Source organism: Lissotriton vulgaris, chromosome 10 (genome assembly GCF_964263255.1).
Source record: "Lissotriton vulgaris chromosome 10, aLisVul1.2, whole genome shotgun sequence".
In the NCBI taxonomy this organism is placed as follows: Eukaryota; Metazoa; Chordata; class Amphibia; order Caudata; family Salamandridae; genus Lissotriton; species Lissotriton vulgaris.
Window position 1 is genome coordinate 111,133,512 of NC_141698.1, and position 22,611 is coordinate 111,156,122.

The window sequence follows — 22,611 nt, forward strand, 5'->3', positions numbered from 1 at the left end:
ACCATAAGGGAACCAGTTTCAGCTGGATATCAAAATGGCATTGGATTGGTCTACTAGACAAAGAAAAGGGCCTATTTGAAACATTCGAAAAAAAACCTTGAAGATCAAACAAATCTTGCATGTATAAATTTACAATCATCATTCAGCAAGTTAATTAGTTAATGGAAGAATGTAATAAACATTGAAGGAGAAGGGGATAGTTTTTCTGTCCAGGGTTAACAGGAAAAACAACGCCTTTTGATTTCATAGCAGAACATTGCAAAATAAATCAACTGTTTTAATTCATAACACATCCAAATGTTTCTCAGGACACATCCAAGCACATTTGCTGGACATCCTTTTTGTAAATGTTACCCTTTTTGGACATGGATAAAACAAGTTATGTGATGCAGCACCTCATGTTTGAGAAAGCACAATACCAAAAAAAAAAAAACATTTGGACACAATTTACTGTAACCCTTAAACATACAGGATAATATTACAGGACATTCTGTTATCAGACTTAAGATTAACCTAGACAATCAATTTGTGTCGGTGAAAAGTTACTTTACAGCACTGTGCCACCCACTATTTTGAAACAGGTCTTACAAAAAAGATATTTTATCAAATATCCTTGAATAAATAATGCACTTAGACACACATATACGCCTGGAATATCAGATCAGGTACAGAATATAATCCCTACTATCGCCTATAACCACTGCATCAGTTGTCAAATAGCTTACATTTTCTTTGTACTGTCTCCAGTGGGTCTGAATAATTTCTGCTGCCTCTTCCTCTTTTACCTCTTCCCTTCCATAGTCTGAATGAACAGACTTTGTGTGTGATGCAGCAGAGCCCACCCTTTTTGCTGTAGAGGGGCGAGATCGTGGACTGGTAACTCTAGAGTCAGGGGATTTTCGTTGTTCCTAAAACAATGTAAAGAGCTAAGATGAACATGTGAACACAAAGATCCACAGCGTGATAAAGATGCACATCAAGAGAAAATACCAGTCATTCACCCGACAAGCCTGCAAGGGAAAAAAGTTAGAGAAGAAGGTAATTGACCACTACTCTCTATTCACATTCCGGAAGCTTAATACATTTCTGCTGTAAGGCAAGGATAGTAAAGAGAAAGAGCAGACTTTGTTAGAATCTACTACCACTATCACAATAATGTTAGTATGCACTTTGAAGGGGACCAGCAAAGAGGTACATTTGGAAATGTCTCTTATAGAGCAACACTGTTTAGCACCACCTAGGAAAACAGATCACCCTCACAACATTTATTCTTGAAAGGAATTATTTTGAGTACAATTTATATTAATTCTATTTTATTACTTAACACTAGCACACTTTCATACTTCAGTTGCAGTACTTACAATGGAATTTACATTTGAATTTATTCAGAACATGTAACAAACAACAAACAAAATAAATATTCTCAATGTTGCTTATTATTGTTCTGCACCATCTTTTCTGCTTAATTCTCTTTTATTACAAATGCAGGTAAGTAAGCAAATCTTACAATCAAATAAAACCTTAAAATACAATTTCTAGCACAAGCATTCACTGCGAACAAGCTGTGCTTAGAATGGAGTTAATATACAACAACAGATTTTTAAACTGCTAAATAAAATCAATTAATCATGTAGGGCAGTGCTCCCCAAATGTCTTAGAGCCACAACTTAATTTTTAGAATGATAAACTTAAGCAACCTTCCTAACTGTAATGGACATGAGCAGGGCGAATGCACAAGTTACTTACCTTCGGTAACAATATATCTGTAAGAAACATTAGTTAGTGATAGATTCCTTAGCTTAGAATATCCCCAGGCGTCAGACTGGATCCGGAAAGTTTTCGTCAGCAGTACGCCTGCGCACTGGAAGGTGGCTTCGTGCTGCTCCGCTTTCGTCGCTGGCATCGTAGGTGCCGCGATGACGTCACGGTGGCTACTTATGCGCCACCCATGCGCGCTGACGTCAGTCCTGTACACGACTTTCCGCGCCAGGAACGCAGAGCCAAGCAAGAAACTGACCACTGGTGCCAAAAAACTAGGGCCAGAAAGGGATGACCTTAACCCTAGAAATCAGTTCGCAAAACGGGGAGGAAGGTTGGGGAGGTAAGGAATCTATCACTAACTAATGTTTCTTACAGATATATCGTTACCGAAGGTAAATAACTTATGCATCTGAAAGAAACACGTAAGTAATAGATTCATTACCTTAGAATAGATATCCAAGCAATACCAACCCCGGCGGAGGGTCTGAGAACCAAGATCACACCAGAAAGTCTCAGAGAACAGAACGGCCAAAGAAGCCGTCTCTCCGGAATTGGCTATCCAGGCAGTAGTGCTTGATAAAAGTGTGCAGCGGGGCCCACGTAGCTGTCTGACAGATGTCCTGCAAGGGAACCCCGCATCCCAAGGCAGTAGTGGCTGCCGTTGCCCTGGTAGAATGGGCACGCAGCCCCACAGGAGGCTCCTTCTTAGCCAACGAGTAACAGGCTTTGATGCACAGAATGACCCACCGAGAGATGGTCTGTTTGTGCACAGTCCGACCTTTCTTGGCGCCCACGTAGCCAACAAAAAGTTGGTCATCCACCCGGACCTGTTGTGTGCGCTTCAGAAAGAACGAGAGCGCACGCTTTGGGTCCAGATGGTGGAGCCTCTCTTTCTCTTTTGAAGGATGCGGAGGCGGAAAGAAGGTGGGCAAAGTGATGGTCTGCCTGATGTGGAAGGGCGTGACAACCTTTGGCAAGAAAGAAGGACGAGTCCTTAGAACCACTTTGTCCAGAAGAACAGAAGAAAAGGAGGTTTAGAAGAAGGAGCCTGGAGCTCACTCACTCTTCTGGCAGAGGTGATAGCTACCAGGAAAGCCATATTTAGAGTGAGAAGACATAAGGGACAGTTATGAAGTGGCTCAAAGGGAGCGTACATCAGACAGGACAAGACAAGATTTAAGTTCCATTGAGGCATTAGGAAAGGCACAGGAGGAAACGTGTGTGTAATGCCTTTCAGGAAGCGATTAACAACCGGGGACTTAAAAAGAGAAGGCTGATTTGTAAGCAGTGACAGTGCGCCCATTGGGGGCGCTGGGGGGTTACCCCACTAGCCACATCGCCCTAAATTCAATACAGCAAGCAAATGAAGCAATTCTCAACTCCTCCACTCTCACACTGCTGGGACATGCGCGCGTGGCAATCGGCCGCTGGAGGGGGTGCGGGCGGGGCTGCTGCAGCACTCCACTCGGTTTGAGTGACAGTCACACTGTCACTGACAGCGGCGCGTAGTGCACATGTTTGGGTTTGGGCTGGTCATTTTTAGGACCAGCCCGTACATGTGCACTGTCAGCCACTACTATACCTTCAGTAGGAGAGCGAGGGAGGGGGGAACCCGAGAGGGCCAGGGAGATGCATTACATGAGAAGCAGATTACTACACGATCGCAGCCCCCCGATCTCCTAGTGGGTGGGCCGTATCTGTGCCCTAGCCAATCCTGGCGCTGCTAATGCAGCGTCTGGATTGGCTGAGAGTGAGACACCGGCGCGCAGTCTGAAGTTGTTCCTGCTCCGGACCGGCCCAGACCTGTTCCTGCTCCGGAGTCCGGACCGGCCAGAACAGGACGCAGAGGCGGAGCGGGACATGGATCGGGATTAGGTAAGTTTTTTATGTTACCCGGCCCCCCGAGAATTGCGAGCCGCGACTGAATGCCAATATTCCCCTGTCCTTTTTGCTAACCGAAATCCCCACGCTTTTTAAAATAGCTGCCGGGATTTATTAACTGCGTGGCTGAGGGAGGCCCTTTCTTCTTGCAGAGATTGCCTTCTATTTTTATTTTATTTCTCAGCCTTCCTTGGCCATTAAGGTGCTTATGCGTGTAACCTTGTGCTCCAATCAGCTGTCAAAACTGCAGCTGTAGACGAAAAATATATATATGTGTAAAATGGCTCCTGCAAGTGGAAGCTCTGTTCTTTTACTGATAGCTGAGCAGAGGTAATTGTTTGAGTGAAGCAGATTTTGGTAAAATGGTGTCTTTATTTTTCATGGCATAATATACTCATATAATAACCCAGAACTCAAAGAGCATCAGAAAACTATCTGGAGAACGTATCTAAGGTGATTAATTAGATGCATTTTATATTGACTTTAAGTTGAGAAAATACAGGAAAGACTGTGATGTGAATGGCTGAAGGAACCAGAATTACGCAGAGTCTCACTAGAAAAAACTCCAGAATACTAAAATTGATGTGGTGTGAAAGACTGCAAGTACCAGAATGCCTCTGGGTCTCAGTGAAGATAGTATTTCAGAATGCGCAAAGAGTTGAAGGGGATAACGTGGTGATAGTTGAAAGGGTTAATATGTGGGACCTTAGCAGGGTTTCAGTTTTCAGAGGAAGTGTGTCTGAATTGCACAGTAGTTCCAGTGAAAGCTGCTGATGTCAGAGCTTTCAAACCAGTACTGGCGGCAGCCGTACAAACCTTCTCCTAGACTCAGGGCGGCATAGGAAGGTTGTCTTTGACCCCAGTTCAAGCAGGGGATTCTCTGGTCAAGGCTGTGACCGAGGGGCAAATAACATTGTCATAGGAGGCCATCAGAGTAGCTCAGTGGGCTGTGTGCCTGCTTGCAAGTCGGAGCTTAGTGGCTGCAACTGACACAGTCTGGTCCAGCCTGCTCTTTCCCAGCACTGTACAGTCAATTAATGTATTTATTGTACAGTTAAATCGATTACAATTGTATCAGTGTGTTCAAAGGTTAATATGGGCAAATGATAACATCAGCATATGTAAAGATTGTCCTCTATAGCTCACAAAAATTGGCGATTTCTTAAATGATAAATAATTCAATTTTATTGCTTTATTAACCTTCCTGCTTCCTAAAATTTGTCTGAAAATGCACCATTCTCCCACTCTGTTTTCAAAATTAGGTTGTTTGGGCTTGCTCCCCCCAGTGCAATACGACAATTTTACGCCTCACCACTTTCAAATGTCACCAGCCGCCACTATCTGGAAGCCGTAGAAAGGCGGAAATGGACAAGAGATAACCCTTGATAGTGCCCAGAGCAGAGCCCTGCTGGGCCAAAGAGAGAAGGACCAGAAGAAACTCGGAAAGAAGGACCGAAAGGGGATCCACAGCCTTTGCTGTGCACCATGCAAAAAATGTGTTCCACCTGCAGGCATATACCGTCTTAGTGGAGGGACGCCTGGCAGCCAGAATAATATCACAGACTTCGGAAGGAAGGTTGAAAGCTGTCAACTGTAGCCGCTCAATCTCCACGCATAGAGGTGGAGGCTGGATAGGTTCGGGTGGAGGACCGTCCCCATCTGCTGTGACAGAAGATCCTCCCGAAGAGGCAGTCGGATCGGGGGATCGATCGTCATGCTGAGTAGCTCGGGATACCAGTATCTCTGTGCCCAATCCAGAGCCACAAGGATGACTTGGGCCCGGTCGCGCCGGATCTTCTTCAGCACTCTGGGCAGAAGTGGTATAGGCGGAAAGGCGTACAACAGACAGCAGCTCCACTTGTGACGAAAAGCGTCGCCGAGCGAGCACTACCTTGGAAATTTCAACGCGCAGAACTGATGACATTGCGCATTTTCTTCGGTGGCGAATAGATCTTACCAAGGCTCTCCCCACTGCAGAAAGAGACCTTGTGCCACGTCCGAGTTCAGACGTCATTTGTGATCCATCATGCACCGGCGGCTGAGTTCGTCCGCCCTGGCGTTCAGAGAACCTGCCAGGTGTTGAACCACAAAGGAAATGCCTTGATGTTCCAGCCATGTCCAGAGGTGGAGAGCCTCCTGACATAGGGTCCACGACCCCACTCCGCCCTGTTTATTGCAGTACCATACGGCGGTGGTGTTGTCTGTGAACACATGCACTACACTTCCCGGACAGAGGGAAGGAATGCTTTCAGTGCTAGTCGGATCACCCGAAGCGCCAAAATGTTGATATGGAGCCGGGACTACGCCGGAGACCAGAGGCCTCTGATCTCCGCCTCTCCCATGTGGCCGCCCCATCCCAGGAGGGACGCATCCGTCACCACTGTGTGCTCCGGTTGGGAAAGGGAGCGGGATCTGCCATTGACCCAATCGCGATTAGTGAGCCACCACTGCAATCGTTGTGCAGTGCCCTCCGAGATCTGGACATGATCGGACAGGTTGCGCTGTTGCTGTGCCCACTAGAACTTCAGGTCCCACTGCAGAGCCTGCCTATGCCATCTGGCATGTTGCATTAGCAGGATGCAGGAGGCCATTAGGCCCAGGAGCAGGAGGGTCATCCTGACTGAAACCCGGGATAGAAGCTGAAAGATCAGAATCATATCCTGGAATCGCTGCTCGGGAGGGAGGATAGACCCGAAACTGCGTCGAATCCAGAACCGCTCTAATTTAGGGGAGCTTCTGAGAGGGACTCAGGTGAGACTTCGGCACGTTGCTGGAGAACCCCAGCAAATGAAGGAGATCGGCCGTAGTCTGGAGGCGGGAAACGACTGCCTGGGGCGAGCCCGCCTTCAACAACCAGTCATCGAGATAGGGGAAGACTGGAACCCCTGATCTGCGCAGATGAGCTGCAACCACGCCATCCCTTTCGAGAACACCCGAGGGGCACTGGTAAGGCCGAAGGGGAGCACTGCAAACTGCAAGTCCAATGCTACCATTCAGTCACCAGGGTCGAGGGCAGCCAAGCGGTTTATGTTCCTGAGGCCCAAGATGGAACGCAGGCCCCCTCTCCTTCTTGGGGAACAGAAAGTAGTGGGAATAACAACCACGTTCTACTTCTGGCCCAGGAACGTGCTTGATGGCCCCCTTGGCCAAGAGGGCCGTGACTTCCTGCTGCAGAAGCGCAAAATGGTCCCCCGACATGAGGTGGTACTGAGGTGGCATGGCTGGAGGGGCAGTCTCGAAGGGGAGGGAGAAGCCCCTTCAGAAAATTTGCAGCACCCACCTGTCCGAGGTAACGGAACGCCAGGGGGGAAGGTGATGGCAAATCGTGCCGCCCACCAGCGTGGGGTGGGCCCCAAAGCTTGGACTAGGAAAACTTTGAGGCTGATGCTGCGGGAGTGGAAGTGGACTGACCTGCACGCTGGCCCCCTGTCCCGCTGTGGCGGAAACCAGGTCCGCGCTGAGGTTGGTTTTGCGCACGCTTGTGGCTGAACGAACATGTCAGGGCACCCCTTCCGTGGCCACGAAAGGAACGAAAAGCAGGTGTGGCAGGGCACTTGGTGGAGAGACCTAAGGACTTGGCCGTAGCCCGGGAGTCCTTAAAACGCTCCAGTGCACTATCTGCCTTGTCGCCAAACAGGCGAGTGCCATCAAAGGGCATGTCCATAAGAGAACTTTGTACATCCCCTGAAAAACCAGTGGACCGCAACCAGGTGTAGCGACGGAGGGCCACTTTCGTGGAAATCGCCCTACCCAGTGAGTCTGCGGTGTCCAGTCCACATCGATGGCGAATTTTGCTGCATCTTTCCCCTCAGCAACAGCTTGGGAAAGCACTGTCCAAATCTTCTCCGGACACTGAGGCAGCACTTTGCGCAAATGTATCCCACACAGCGCGTTCACCGACCGCAGCCCTAAGCTGGCAGATAAAAACAGTTTCTTACCAAACTGTTCCAGCTTCTGGGATTCCTTATCCGGCGGACCGGTAGGGAATGTGCTCTGGGAAGTTGAGGCCTGGATGACCAGGCTCTACGGGGTTGGGTGGATACACAGAAAAGCAGGGTCACCCGGGGCCAGGCAATGGCGTCTGGATACGTTTTTATCCACCAGAACCCCTGTGGCGGGTCTAGACCAGGTGCCCATCAAGATGCTAGTTAAGGCCTCATTGAACGGCAACAGGGGCTCTAAAGAGCTTGCCGCTGGCTGAAGCACCTCAGTCAGGAGATTAGTCTTGAGGGTCACTGTAGGTAGGTCGAGGTCAAGGGCCTCAGCTGCTCTACGGAGCACCACAGTGTATGTAGCCACCTCCTCCATGGCCACAGCAGGAGGAGAAAGAAAACCAGGGTCAGAGGAGAGGTCAAGGCCACAGGCATCCTTCTGTCCAGTCCTGTTCCGACCCGGCTTGAACAGGCTGAGAAGGTGGGGGAGGGACGGGGGCATACAAATTTCACAACAGTGCCGGGAATGGCGCCGGACAGCGTCAGTCTGGCTCCGTGTCCCAATTAGGGTCCCAAACTAGGGGCAAAATTGTCCGGAATCCTGGGCAAAGGCAGTGGCGGAACAAACGGACCCACTGCGGCGCTGGGACTGGAGTCACGGGAGGCGACGGGCCGCCGGCGGAGGTCCCTGCGGGGCCAGAGCTGCCGGCAAGGAAGGGCCCTCAGCTGGGCCAGCGGGGCCCGAAGGCGTGCCGGCGGGAGCCCGAGGCCTGACGAGGAGGTCCATGGCTGCAAGAAAATCTTGCACCTGGGCAGGAGTCGTCGATGGACCAGGATAGTTCGGGAAGGCCGCGGGACTCACAGGCTCCAAGGAGCCGCAGGGGTAGTACTCCCAGTGCCCTCGTCTGCGTCCGGAGACCGACGGGGGGACGTCGGAGAGCGGAAACGCTTTTTTGACTTCTTCTTATGTCATCTCTTACCCGATTCGAGTATTGCAAAACTATTACAAAAAACACGAACAAAGCAGCATAGTATTTGCGGAATGTTAGCATTATCTCAGTCGTTATCGTAGAGGCTTCCAGGAACTTAGTAAATACAAGGGCAACGCTCTGACCCAGCTTTCTCCAAGTCACGGAGCGCTTTCTGTAGGGTCTGCTGGTCCGAATATGTCCCGGGCTTGCCGTCGAACAAAAACTAGAGCCTTACCGGATATAACATAGCGTACTCAATATGGTGGTCACGCAGTTTCTGTTTCAAGGGAATGAACTGTCGCCTGGCCTCCTGTACCTTGAGGGTGAAATGTATTTATTTATTTATTTATTTATTGTCATTTTTAAAGCGCGGCGAATACCCGTAGGCGTCTCGGCGCTGGCTGAGGGCATAGGTCAAAATCCAGGAGAAACCAACGGAACCTTCCTAACTATTGATCAAACAACCAAGTCTTAAGTTGTTTACGGAATATTAGCAGGGATGGACTGGTCCTGATGTGAGAAGGTAGGGAATTCCAGAGTTTTGGGGCAGCAACCAAGAAGCGCCTGTCGCCCCAGGTGACTGTTCTAGTGCGTGGTACTACTAGATGATTGTGATGGGTGGAGCGGAGAGAGCGAGTTGGTATGTAACAGACAAGGTTATGTTTGAGAAAGTGGGGGCCTTGATTGTTGAGTGCCTTGTAGACCATACACAGCGATTTGAACTTAATACAACTGCGTATCGGGAGCCAATGAAGTTTCCTGATGGTGTTAGAAACAGGTGCAAACTTAGGAAGTCCCAAAAGCAGCCGGGCTGCTGCGTTTTGAATTGACTGCATCTTGTTTGTCACTCGAGTTTGGGCATGTAGGAAGAGGGCGTTACAATAATCCAAGGCGGACAACACCAGTGAGCTGATCAGAGTTTTCCTGGCTGAATCCGGTAGAAAAGGTAGAAATTTCCTTATCATTTTAAGTTTCATATGAGCCGTGGCAGCAATTTTGTTAGCATGCGCCATGAAATTAAGACCCACATCGAAGGTGACGCCCAGATTCCTAACTTTAAGAGCTGGACTAGGAGGCGTTCCAAACAATGTTGGCCACCAAACTGATGACCAGCCAGGAGAGAGGTGACCGAAAATGACCACTTCAGTCTTTTCCGGGAACAGAGATGGAAGAGCCTTCGTGTTGCAGAGTTCCCAGTTCTCGTGCCTTGCACAACGTAGCATCTCTGTCCCGGTAGTTGAGGAGTTTCGCTATTATAGGCAGAGGCTGGGCACCAGGCTGCGGGCGGGGGCCAAGCAACCGATGCGCCCTCTCCACGACGAATATGTGGGAAAAGGTATCAGCACCCACCAGGGAGGTCAAATGTTTTTCAACAAATGTCTCCATGTTCCCAGTAGCTGTGGACTCCGCAAGGCCCGTAATGCAGAGGTTACTACGGCGCGACCTGGCCTCCAAGTCCTCAGCTCGATCCTGTAGGGCAGCCAGTGTGTGCTCGATCAGCCTCTGCGTGCCACCTGCGTCGGTCTGGGTATCCTCTATCTCGGTGATACGGCGTTCAGTCATATTTATGCGCTCTAAGTGTTTATCTACCCTCTCGGACATCCTGTCCATTCTGTAGGCCAACGTGTCTATCTTGGTGTCGATAGCTGTGAGCCCCTTTTGCATGGACTCAATAATCTGCTTGATGACGCCGACAGGGTCCCCAGCAGGGGCCTCTGACTTCGAAAGCGCGTTGTCCGCCACCTCCTCGTAGCGCCAAGACTTGCACTGCTCAAAATTGAGCTTGGGTTGGGATTTATCATGTTTCCCCATCGCCAGTTTCTCACACAATGGGCGACCAAGGAGAACACACACCAGAGTCAGCTGCCAGGTGGAGACCAGGGGCATTCGAAGGCCGCGCCCGCAGAGCCGGGCCCAGATGGGCGACGCAAACACAGCAAAGAAGAGGAGACAGCCAGCGACCAACAATCCCCCAGTCACGCCAGGATGGAAGGGGAGCAGAGCATACGCCCGTGCGAGGGCGAAGGTAAATTCCAATATAACCCCAGCAGCACCACAGAGCAGCAATCACCGAGACAGAATTAACAGGGACCGCTGCCAGTCCAAAAGCCAGACACAGGGAACCCCAAATGGGATATAGTAGAGTGACCCGCAGAAGACAGAAAAAACTGCAGGTGCAAAGCTGGCCTCAAACGTAGGGAGCAGAGTCCCGTCTCAGACAGCCCCTCATCTCAGGCCCAGATAGGACGGGAGGCCAGGCTGCAGGGAAGGACACACAGGGCTCAAGAGAGCAGACACCCAGCCATCCTCCCACAGCTCGGGTCAAGGCCGTCTCACCTCCGCGGACAGTGCCACCAGCAATGCTCGGCAGGTGCTGCAGTCCTGCAGTGGGCCAAACCAGTACAGTCGCCGGCCCCAGCCGGGCAGCAACAAACTTGGGCAGCTACTCCCACGAGCGCGCGGGTTACAGGCAGCACTGTGCCGGGATCCCATGGCAGGGATGTGACGTCTCACCAGCGGCGATTCACGCCAGATAAAGATAACCCCGGATGGGTTGAGTGCTCAGGAGGGCATATCCGTCGTAACAGCAGCTGATTAAGGTGAGGAATTCACAGATTCATGCCAGATATTTGCGGTGTGTGGCAGGGCCTTAATACGAAGCGGCCATTTTCCAGCCAGGCAAGCTCCGCCCCCCAAGAAGCAAGAGATATGCAGAAAGAACCAACAGAGGTGCAGAAAGGGGCCTTGTTGCAAAGTCATCCTGTGCCCCCAACTTTTTGCTGACTGGTACTGGTGGTAACTGACTCGGACTAACCAGGCCCGGAGCCAGTGCCATGCTAAAAGACACTTAGAATGCAGTGAAAACACCTACATGTACTAGGGTACACTATGGGTTGGGGTACTTCTGTGATTGGCATGACCTCCTCTGTAAGGTCCTAGTACACAGCTTTCCAAACTGTGTGGCGCGACACGCTACTATGTCGCGACCCACACGTAGGTGTGTCGCGTGATGACGTCTGCCGGCCAGCCGATATTTGGGGAATGCGACTCGAGCCCCCTTCTTCAGTGATCACAACGTGCATGCGATGTGCAAGGCAGAAGGCGAAGCAGCTGCGGAGCGGAGCCTCGTGGGAGTATTGAACCTCCCCCCTTCCGTGAGTGCTACGGCGCTGCTCATGGCCTGAGCGCGCGCCCTTGCTGGAACAGAGTTATATCGGAGCCGCCTCTACTCCACCATCCCAGGCACTCCCTCGGTTGGTAAGTAGTGAGGCTTAGACTGTTTTGCGGCATTTCAAACCGCTGAGTTTAAGCTGTATATGCTATACAGACATTATGTAGGCAGTTTCAGACCTTTAAAACTGTTATGAACAGGAGTACATCTGCGCATAAAATTAAATATTATTACCGCCCGGCCGCAACCCTCACTGTGACTGTCACTACAGTCTCAGCAATGGGCCTGCGCACCAGGCATCATGATCCTTCAGGTGATTGTGGGGGACGGCTGACAGTGTGACAGATAGATAAAAGTAAGTAAAAAAAAAAAGGGCAGGCAGCCGCCAACGACGTACGTGTAGCATGTGTCGTGACGGTCCTGAGCACAGAGGATTGCACCAGCCTCTTCACGCAGCTGCCGAGCCTCAGAATCATTCCGGAGTGTCGAGGCCATGATGAGGCGGTCTGTGCAAATAATTGCCGCTTGCCTCAAAGCAAAGTGAGTGCAGCCTGGAGTGTGAACTCTCTCTCACTCTGCTTGATCTACAAATCTACTTTCATTGGATGGTGCTAGCGCAGGATGACAATACTGGTGCCATCCAACAAATTACTTTCAGCGCGGCCACCGTCGCAATTAAGTCAGCAGAGCTGGCGTTGTATTAATTCACTCTGTGACAGTCTGTTGATGTAACCTGGGACTGGGCGGTTGCAGCGCGCCGAACAGGGCGGACACCACTCACGGCTCGCTAATGATTTGTGTTAGGCTTGAGCAGTGCATTGCTGAAGTCTACTGTATTCTGATAGTTACAGCGCCCTGATTGCAATAGTGCGCCATACTCACTCTCCTGAGGCTTGCCAATGCCCGTGCTGTCTGCGGCTGCTCACAAGTCATCTGACTACTGACTCTTTCCCTTATGTGTAATATATTATGTATTAAAAACAACCTACAAGGAATTAACGTGTGATATTTAGGCAGCTGGCATCAATTAAGTCAGCTGAGAAGATCCGTGTTTTGGGGGCCCTCATTAGCACTAGCGTGCAGTGCCAGCACTGGTACCTGTTCTCCATTAATATGTGGCAAATAGTTGCCTTTAACATTCTGGTACCTTTCTCGACAAACCGGGTCCCGATGAATTGCTGCTGCCGTCCAGTGCTGGCTGTGTTAAATTACAAGAAGACCGACACTTGCGTTCAACTTCCTGCCCTCGACACACAAGTGCAGGTAGTGCCCTTTCATTTCTGGTGCTTGACACACAAGTGCAGGTGGTGCCCTTTCATTTCTGGTGCTTGACACACAAGTGCAGGTAGTGCCCTTTCATTTTCGGTGCTTGACACACAAGTGCAGGTAGTGCCCTTTCATTTCTGGTGCTTGACACACAAGTGAAGGTAGTGCCCTTTCATTTCTGGTGCTTGACACACAAGTGCAGGTAGTGCCCTTTCATTTCTGGTGCTTGACACACAAGTGCAGGTAGTGCCCTTTCATTTCTGGTGCTTGCTTTGAGGTAGTTTCAAAATGTTTGGATTTATCGTTACTCAAATGTGTATACTTTCTATATTTATACGTTTGGCTTGCCTTCATTGCTTGATTTTGCTCGTGATAAACTAAATATCACTCATAGTCGTTGAAATGTCACTCATAATTACACTGAAATTATGAAAATGTCACATATAGCAATCTGAAACCTTGGCAGCTATGACATCTGTGATCAGGCTGGGAGAGAGCGTCTTCTTGTAAGTGTAGCAGAGGAATTTTTCGATGGGGAAAATGTTATCCCCATAGAGAAAAAAAGTTGATTGACGCATTTATGGATTGATTTTTCCTATTCGGAAATGGGAAGGGGCGTTCACCTGGAACATTTTGTGAATTCAAAGAAAGTGGAAAACCTGCTCCAACTGTAAGAGTAACCTACAAGGAGCAGATGTCCACCTTGCTTAGTGAATAGGCAAGCCCTTAGATTTCCACCTTTCCTTGTGAATAGGCAAGCCTATAGATGTGTGTGTGTGGGGCTGTGTGTGTGTGGGGTGTGTGTGTGTGTGGGGGGGTTGTGTGGGGGTGGGGGGTGTGTGGGGGGTTGTGTGAGTGTGGGGGGGTTGTGTGTGTGGGGGGGTTGTGTGTGTGTGTGTGTGTGGGGTTGTGTTTGTGTGTGGGGTTGTGTGTGTGTGGGGGGGTTGTGTGTGTGTGGGGGGTTGTGGGGGTGGGGGGGGTTGTGTGTGTGGGGGGGGTTGTGTGTGTGGGGGGGTTGTGTGTGTGGGGGGGTTGTGTGTGTGTGTGGGGGGTTGTGTTTGTGTGTGGGGTTGTGTGTGTGGGGGGTTGTGTGTGGGGGGGGGTTGTATGTGTGGGGGGGTTGTGTGTGTTGGGGTTGTGTGTTTGTGGGTGGGGTGTGGGGTTGTGTGGGTGGGGTTGTGGGTGGGGGCTGTGTGTGGGGGGTGGAGTTGTGTGTGTGTGGGGGTTGTGTGTGGGTTGTGTGTGTGGGTTGGGGCTGGGGTTGTGTGTGGGTTGTGTGTGTGGGGTTGTGTTGGGTTGTGTGTGTGGGTTGTGTGTGTGGGGGGGTTTTGTGTGTTGGGTTGTGTGTGTGTGGGTTGTGTGTGTGGGTTGTGTGTGTGTGTGTGTGTGGGTTGTGTGTGTGTGTTGTGTGTGTGTGTGTGGGTTGTGTGTGTGTGTGGGTTGTGGTGGTTCGGGCTTGCTCGCTGCGCTTGCTTGCGTTACTGTGTCCCTGGGAAATTTTGCACAAAAAGGTGTGTCACCAACATGAAAAGTTTGGAAAGCTGTGCCCTAGTATATAATAGTTAAACAACAGGGGGTGGTGATGGACAGAGTCTCTGAATTAAGCAGAATACTCTCACCCAGTCAAGAGATCAGGGCTTAATCCAACGCCGTTTTTTAGCTCACTGCACCATCCCAGCTCAGAACCTGGCTATATGCAAATTAGTCTGTCCCTGGCCCAGTGTATCATGGGAACAGGGCAAACCAAACTACCAAGCCAATTCTTTCACTGGGAAGGAAACAAGATACCGGGGACCGGTTTCTGGCATTTCAGCCGTCTTCGGCCCGGCTTGCTTGAATCCTGATGGTGCAATGAGCTAGGGACTCACGTCTGAGTATACCCTTCCACGCTTATGGTGGACAAAATAATTAAACAACAGGGGGTGGTGATGGACAGAGTCTCTGAATTAAGCAGAATACTCTCACCCAGTCAAGAGATCAGGGCTTAATCCAACACCGTTTTTTAGCTCACTGCACCATCCCAGCTCAGAACCTGGCTATATGCAAATTAGTCTGTCCCTGGCCCAGTGTATCATGGGAACAGGGCAAACCAAACTACCAAGCCAATTCTTTCACTGGGAAGGAAACAAGCTACCGGGGACCGGTTTCTGGCATTTCAGCCGTCTTCGGCCCGGCTTGCTTGAATCCTGATGGTGCAATGAGCTAGGGACTCACGTCTGAGTATACCCTTCCACGCTTATTGTGGACAAAATAATTAAACAACAGGGGGTGGTGATGGACAGAGTCTCTGAATTAAGCAGAATACTCTCACCCAGTCAAGAGATCAGGGCTTAATCACTGTTTTTTAGCTCACTGCACCATCCCAGCTCAGAACCTGGCTATATGCAAATTAGTCTGTCCCTGGCCCAGTGTATCATGGGAACAGGGCAAACCAAACTACCAAGCCAATTCTTTCACTGGGAACTCCACACCACTGGAGTCAAGCTAGCCGGGCTGATGAGAGGTGTTACCTCGAAACCGGTCCGGTCCTCGGATGCTTGATTCCGTTCTGGGGAGGACATGGCTTTTGTAGTTCGGACTGGACTGTTCCCATGGGGCACAGGGTCAGAGCTGATTTGCATATCGCCATTGTCTAACCCAGGGTGGTGTGGAGTGCAAAAAAACGATGGATTTGGGCCCAGATCTTTGGACTGGGGTGAATGTGTGACATTAATCCACATTCTGTCCATCACCTGTTTTGTTTGCAATTGCCGCCATAAGTGCACTGGGGATGCTCAGACGTGGGTTCCAGGCACTCCACACCACTGGAGTCAAGCTAGCCGGGCTGATGAGAGGTGTTACCTCGAAACCGGTCCGGTCCTCGGATGCTTGATTCCGTTCTGGGGAGGACATGGCTTTTGTAGTTCGGACTGGACTGTTCCCATGGGGCACAGGGTCAGAGCTGATTTGCATATCGCCATTGTCTAACCCAGGGTGGTGTGGAGTGCAAAAAAACGATGGATTTGGGCCCAGATCTTTGGACTGGGGTGAATGTGTGACATTGATCCACATTCTGTCCATCACCTGTTTTTTTTGCAATTGCCGCCATAAGTGCGCTGGGGATGCTCAGACGTGGGTCCCAGGCACTCCACACCACTGGAGTCAAGCTAGCCGGGCTGATGAGAGGTGTTACCTCGAAACCGGTCCGGTCCTCGGATGCTTGATTCCGTTCTGGGGAGGACATGGCTTTTGTAGTTCGGACTGGACTGTTCTCATGGGGCACAGGGTCAGAGCTGATTTGCATATCGCTATTGTCTAACCCAGGGTGGTGTGGAGTGCAAAAAAACGATGGATTTGGGCCCAGATCTTTGGACTGGGGTGAATGTGTGACATTGATCCACATTCTGTCCATCACCTGTTTTGTTTGCAAGTATATAATAGGGCAGGGGGATTAAAACAACCTCTAAGTCGGAGGTGCAGAAAGAGGCTTCTTTATGTAGTAGTCACATTTGCAGAGTCGTGGAGAAAGGGTGCTGGGCCTCCGACCAGCGCTCAGGAATTCTGCTGCGTAGGACTTACAGGAGGGCTTCTTGGTCCCCAAACTCCCTTAGGAGTAAATTGGAATTCATCCCCCATCCCGTAGTCTACCAGCAGGCGCGTTTGCAGAGTGGTGGAGGAAAGGGGGCATGGCCTCTGAAGACGTCTTAGCAATCCCACAGTGTGGGACTTACTGGAGGTAACAAGAGGGGTAGTTGGCCCCCAGGAACATCCTTAAGTGACAACTACCCTTCCTATTACCTCCTATAAGTCCCACACAGCAGCATTAGTAAGTACTGGTAGCAGGTCACGCACTCTTTGCCCAAAAACTCTACAAACGCACTCCCTGGCGCGCTCTTGGATGGGGATTGAAGTCCCCTTCCCTGCTGGGGGTCCTTTAGGGGCCAACTAGCCTACCTCTTACCTACAGTAAGCACCACACAGTGGGATTTCTGAGAGTTGGACAAAGGTCACTCCCCCTTTCTCCACCACTGAGGGTCCCTGGGGGCCAACTAGCCCACCAGGTACTTCCAGTAAGCGCCACACAGCTAGGTTTCAGAGAGGTGGTCCGAGGCCACACCCCCTTTTTCACCACTCTGCAAACATGCCTCTTGGCGCGCTGCTGCACGGGGGATGAAGTCAACTTGTGTTCTGAGGTCCTCATTGCCCCACCAGCAGTGTGCCAAAAGGCGCGTTTGCAGAGTGGTGTGAAAAGGGGCATGGCCTCAGACCATGTCTCTACAACGCAGCTCTGTGGTGCATACTGTTGGTACCTGGTGGGGTAGTTGGCCCCCAGGGAACCTTAGTATTCAAGGGGAAACAATTCTCCAACTAACAAAGTGCCAGGGGCGCATTGCTGAGTGGTGGAGAAAGGGGGTGTGGCCTCCTGCTAGACGCCAGCTTTTTTTAAATATTGTTTTTTTACAAGGGGGGCTGTGTGGCCCCTTCTTTTACATTTTTGGGGCCACGGGGACCCCATCACCCAAGGCCTAACCACCTTTTTATTAAAACTTTTTTTTAAATTTAAATCGGGAAGAGGGCCGTGTAGCCCCCCTCCCAAGGCCAATTTCAGCCCCGGGGACCCCAACCCCCGGGGCCAGCCTTTCCGTATAAAAAAAAAATAATTTTAAGTAGAGGGGAGGGGGGCAGCGTGCCCCCCCCCTCCCGGGAAACTTCTGGCCCCGGGACCCCATCCCCCGGGGCCTGTCCTCTCCTTTGGGGACCGTGGGCGGAGCCCCAATTCCCCTATGGTCCCGCCGGTTCCCCACATTCTTCAGGAGCCGGCATTACTTTTGCAAAAGGGGAGCTGCAGATATGCAGATCCCCTTGTGCAAAAGCAATCCTCCTTTGCTTGATTGAGGTAAGAGCAGTCTCGCCTCAATCAAGCAAAGCAGAGTTTGCTATGGTAGGGTGGGAGCTGTGCTCCCGCCCTGCCAAAGCAAACGGCAATGTCCCGGGGGTGGGCGCCCAGGGACATTGCAGGAGCCGGCCCTGGGGGTTGGCGGTCCCCAGGGGCATTAAGGGCTCCAAGAGGGCGGCCGCACAGCCCCCCCCTCCCTTCATTTATAATGCCCTGGGGAGGTGGTGGTCCCCGGGGCCCGTTACGGACCCCCAAATTTCAATATTTAGTGTCCCAGGGAGGTGGTGGTCCACGGGGCGAGTGGGGTGGGCTCAAGCCCCCTCACACATTTTTTTTTAAATTAGAGCCGCGGGGAGGTGTTGGTCCCCGGAGCTGCGGGGTCCCCCGTGGCCCCCTCTATATAATTTGGGAAATGCTTTTTTTGGCCCCTTCAGCAGGCCTATGGGGGCAGGGTGTTACATATTACATCATTCATGACATGGTCAGTGACATCACTGATGACATCACTGATGACATCTCAAATGACATCACTGATGACATCTCAAATGACATCACTGATGACATCACTGATTACATATCATTTGACATTACTGATCACATCACTGATGATATCATTCATGTGATAATACGATGAACCTCTTCAGACTCTAATATAACCTTAGATACAATCAGTGTAAACAGACACTCACAGACTGTCACTCATCCATGGAGTTACTCACACACCTAGTCAGTCATGCAAAGAATCAATCACACCTCCATTTCCTCAACTATACAGTAATACAAACTTTACTTATTCAAACATATACTAACACATATTTACTCTCTTATACAATCCCTGATACAACTTCACAATGATCCATACAGCCACTCACACATTCACTGGCTCTTATGCACAGTTATTTATATATGTCAACTCTCACATGTACTGTGTTTTACATATGTACTTACTTTGACATGTAGCACTGAGATATCCATTCACTCACCAATACACTCATGCACACAGTCAACCGCCCATACAGCTGTTTCTACATGCACTTTTGAAACCATACATCTAGTGAATCAACTGCTCACACATCTATGCACAGAGTCATACACCTCCCAGCCACCCACACACACACTCAGTCTCCCATACAAATACTTGGGCAACCAATCAATAACCCATATAGTTACTCATATAGCTACTTATCAACACATGCAACAGTTTACAGAACAACAGACATAATGATGCACAAATTAAGACAGTTTAGTCACTAACCCATGCACTCAGTGAGACACATTTAATCACTCACTCATACAGTCAGTCATGCACCTACTAAATCCTTCATCCAGACACTTATACATCCACTCATTCTTCAATATGTAAGACATATTTTAACTTTACAGAAACATACAGTCACTGGATGTTGTCATCAGTGATGTCATCAGTGATGTCATTTGAGATGTCATCAGTGATGTCATCAGTGATGTCACTGACCATGTCATGAATGATGTAATATGTGACATCATCAGCAGTGGATTGCGGGTGCGCGATATATAGTTAGTGCAACTAACTATATATGGAATTTCAATGGTTTTGTGTGAGTAAAATAAGGTTTTGTAAATGCGAATTCCTAACTATATATGGTCTATAACCTATGGTTTTTTCAGTGAATTTTCAAGGTTTTGTAAATGCTAATTCCTAACTATATATGGTCTATAGCCTATGGTTTTTTCAGTGAATATATATATATATATACATACATATATAAACATATATCATCTGTATATCTATATAAATACAAACATAAATGCATGCATACATATACTTATATGCATACAGATGCATGTTATTTACATGAAAGTTGAAAAAACACTAATAAAAGCAAAGCTAAAAAGCCACCTCATTACAAACAGAATGGCTTTAACTTAAACGAGGGCGAGATCTATTGCATTTTCAATGCTTGTTTACTTTGGTTCCATCAAGAAGGCATTCAGATGTGTCACACATTTGCCATAAATTCTGAATGTTAGCACTCTAGTTGCACATTAGATCACTGTAGTAAAGCTACTGCTCACCAGGGACGTCTGCTGCTGGTATTCAAAGTGCATGTTTCAGTCTGCATGTCAGAATTTTTTTAATGAAATAGAAGAGGATTTGAGAAGTCACTCAAAATGATCACTAATTTTTCTTTCTGAAGCACTAATCATACTTTCTATGGCAAAATTAACCCCCTCATGTTGTTCCTTTTTAAATTGAGTGTTTTCAGACTTACCACTTCATTCCAATCAAGATGGCTTCTGGTGTGCCATACTTTTGTCATAAGTAAGACTGTTAGCGCTCTAGTTGTTCTTTAGAACACTCTGGGACATTCTGTCATTGGGCTATACTTGGGGTACATCTGGGTGATATTTGGGCTACATTTGGGCTCTTTTGTCTCTGGTGGCCATTTTGGGAGACTGCATGTCAGAATTTTTTAATGAAATAGAAGAGGATTTGAAAAGTCACTCAAAATGTGCCCTAATTTTTCTTTCTGCAGCACTAATAATACCTTCTATTGCATAATATACCCCCTCATTTTGTTCCTTTTTAAATTAAATGTTTTAAGAGTTACCACTTTATTCCAATCAAGATGGCTTCAGGTGTGCAATACCTTTGTAATAAGTAGGACTGTTAGCGCTCTAGTTGTTCTTTAGAACACTCTAGGAGGCTGCAGTAGAACACAAAGGAATCAACTGACAGTCTCTGTCCTTGTTGGATGTACATGTTTTACTGAGAATGTCAGACTTCATTTTCACATGACTGAGAAAGATAATGTGAATTTACAGAAAATATGCTTTCAGTTTAGCTTATAGACCCCCTTCCAAACCACTGTGGGAAAATCATGAGGTATTAGTTTTCTTTCAAACAATATTCATGATATCACAGCAGAAGGTTTTTTCACATGGTAAAATCACCTTAGAACCCACCACAATTCCTAAAACGAGTATGGTACCATCAACAAATGATTTATAATGTAACTAAAGTCCTAAAACCCTCTATTAACTACAATGCTTTTTAATGAGGTGCTATCATGTATATTGGTCCCAAGATGGCTGCCAACACTTCTTGGATGAAGTGCTGACAGCCAATCAGATCAGATGTGTGGTTAGGCTCCGCCCAGATATATATCTTTTTTTGAACCTAAATTACTCAAAATCCACTGGAGCACATGTATTGAGACCTAGCAAAGGCACATCGGGCTAACAGTCCCTACAATTTTGCCAAGTTTCGTGCAAATCCATTCAGCCGTTCGAGCTAAAAGTGAGGCCAACCGCCCTATGGAAATTAACATGGGAAAAACGCGTTTTGGGACCCCCCTTTTTTCTCGGCCCCCCCCTTGATGAAACCCCCCCAAATTGTCAGGGGCTGCTCAGAAACAAAATGTTCCATTTTCCTGAAAATTTCAGCCAATTCCGTCCACAAACACCAAAGTTATTAGACATAGAATTTTCAAAAATCCCATAGAGAAAAAATCCTAACTATATATACCTACTGGCGACCGCCAGTAGGTAATATATATATATATATATTTACAATTACCGGTCGCCAGTTTCCATCAGAATTTATTTTTTTGACTTGCCTATATCTTTGGTGCCGTTTGACGAATCTTCACAAAGTTTTCAAAAAAAGTGTGCTGTGATTCTAGTTGTGCATTAAAGTTTATGGGGCGGTCCGTTATGCAGGGGCTAATGAAAAGGGGGAGGATTAAAATAAAGTGTGTTTCCCATGTTAATTCCCATAGGAATTGTAGACACGACTACAGCCCAACCACTGAACGGAATTACACTTTTTGTAAATTGGTACAAATCTGTTCAGTAGTTTGGGAGATATTAAAGAAAAACAAAATTTGGATATCTAGGGATACGAAGGTTCCGTGAACCCTCCTGATCTTGTGCTGAGATCTGATTGGCTGCCAACACTTCAAACACGAAGTGTTGGCAGTCGTCTTGGGACTGAATCCCTGAAAAAAGGTTAAAAAGAAAGAAAAGAAAAGGGGGAAGGGTAGGAATACCCTGACCTCCCCTAACTGTGGGCCAAAAAGACGCAGAACACAAGAGAGAAGCCAATCTGAGGCGAATAAATAAAAAAACAAGCGCGGTCTTGTTCACAATATAGCTCCCGAGGGCCAGGTCACCGGGGCATGCAGGCATTTAAAAATTAAAAATAAAGAAGGGGGCGCACTGGGCTCCCCTCCGAGGGCTTATTTTGGCTCTGGGGACCGCCATCTCCCGGGACTAATGTTTACATTTAACAGAGGGGCCACGGAGACCCCCCCGCCCCCACCACAGGCCCTGGGGACCCCACTTCCCCAGGGTAGTTGATTAAATTTAGCAGGGGGACAGGCGGACCCAAATTATTTTTATTAATCAGTAGAGGGCTGCGTGGCCCGCCCTCTGGGACCATATACGGCCCGAGGACCAACACCTGCCCAGAGCTGGCTCATGAAGATGAAAGTAGGGGGGCTGCACGACACCCTACTGGAGCCAATATTGGTCCTGGGGAGCACCACTCCAGGAAGGGCCGGCTTCTGCTATGTCCCAGGGTGTCCACCCCTGGGATATAGCGGTTTACTTTTGCTTGGTGGGAGCTGTGACCGCTCCTGCCAAAGAAAAGTAAACATTCTGGTTCCAGCGGGCGGGAGCTGTGCTCCCACCCACTAGAAACAGAGGTTGTATCTATTTCCTTACCTCACCTGGAGGGAGACACAGCGTGCAAGGGCCATGGAAAGAGAG

At 48.9% G+C, this 22,611-nt stretch overlaps 1 protein-coding gene across 3 annotated transcripts in view; it reads right to left on the minus strand.

The window, feature by feature from the left end:
• The window catches only part of IQCE (IQ motif containing E), a 272,321-nt gene that overhangs the window by 73,825 nt on the left and 175,885 nt on the right, over positions 1 to 22,611 (minus strand). For all 3 annotated transcript variants that reach the window (XM_086940632.1, XM_086940634.1, XM_086940633.1), the window contains one exon: positions 726 to 908. In XM_086940632.1, coding sequence (XP_086796758.1) covers positions 726 to 908 — 183 coding nt within the window. The remainder of the gene's footprint in view (positions 1 to 725; positions 909 to 22,611) is intronic.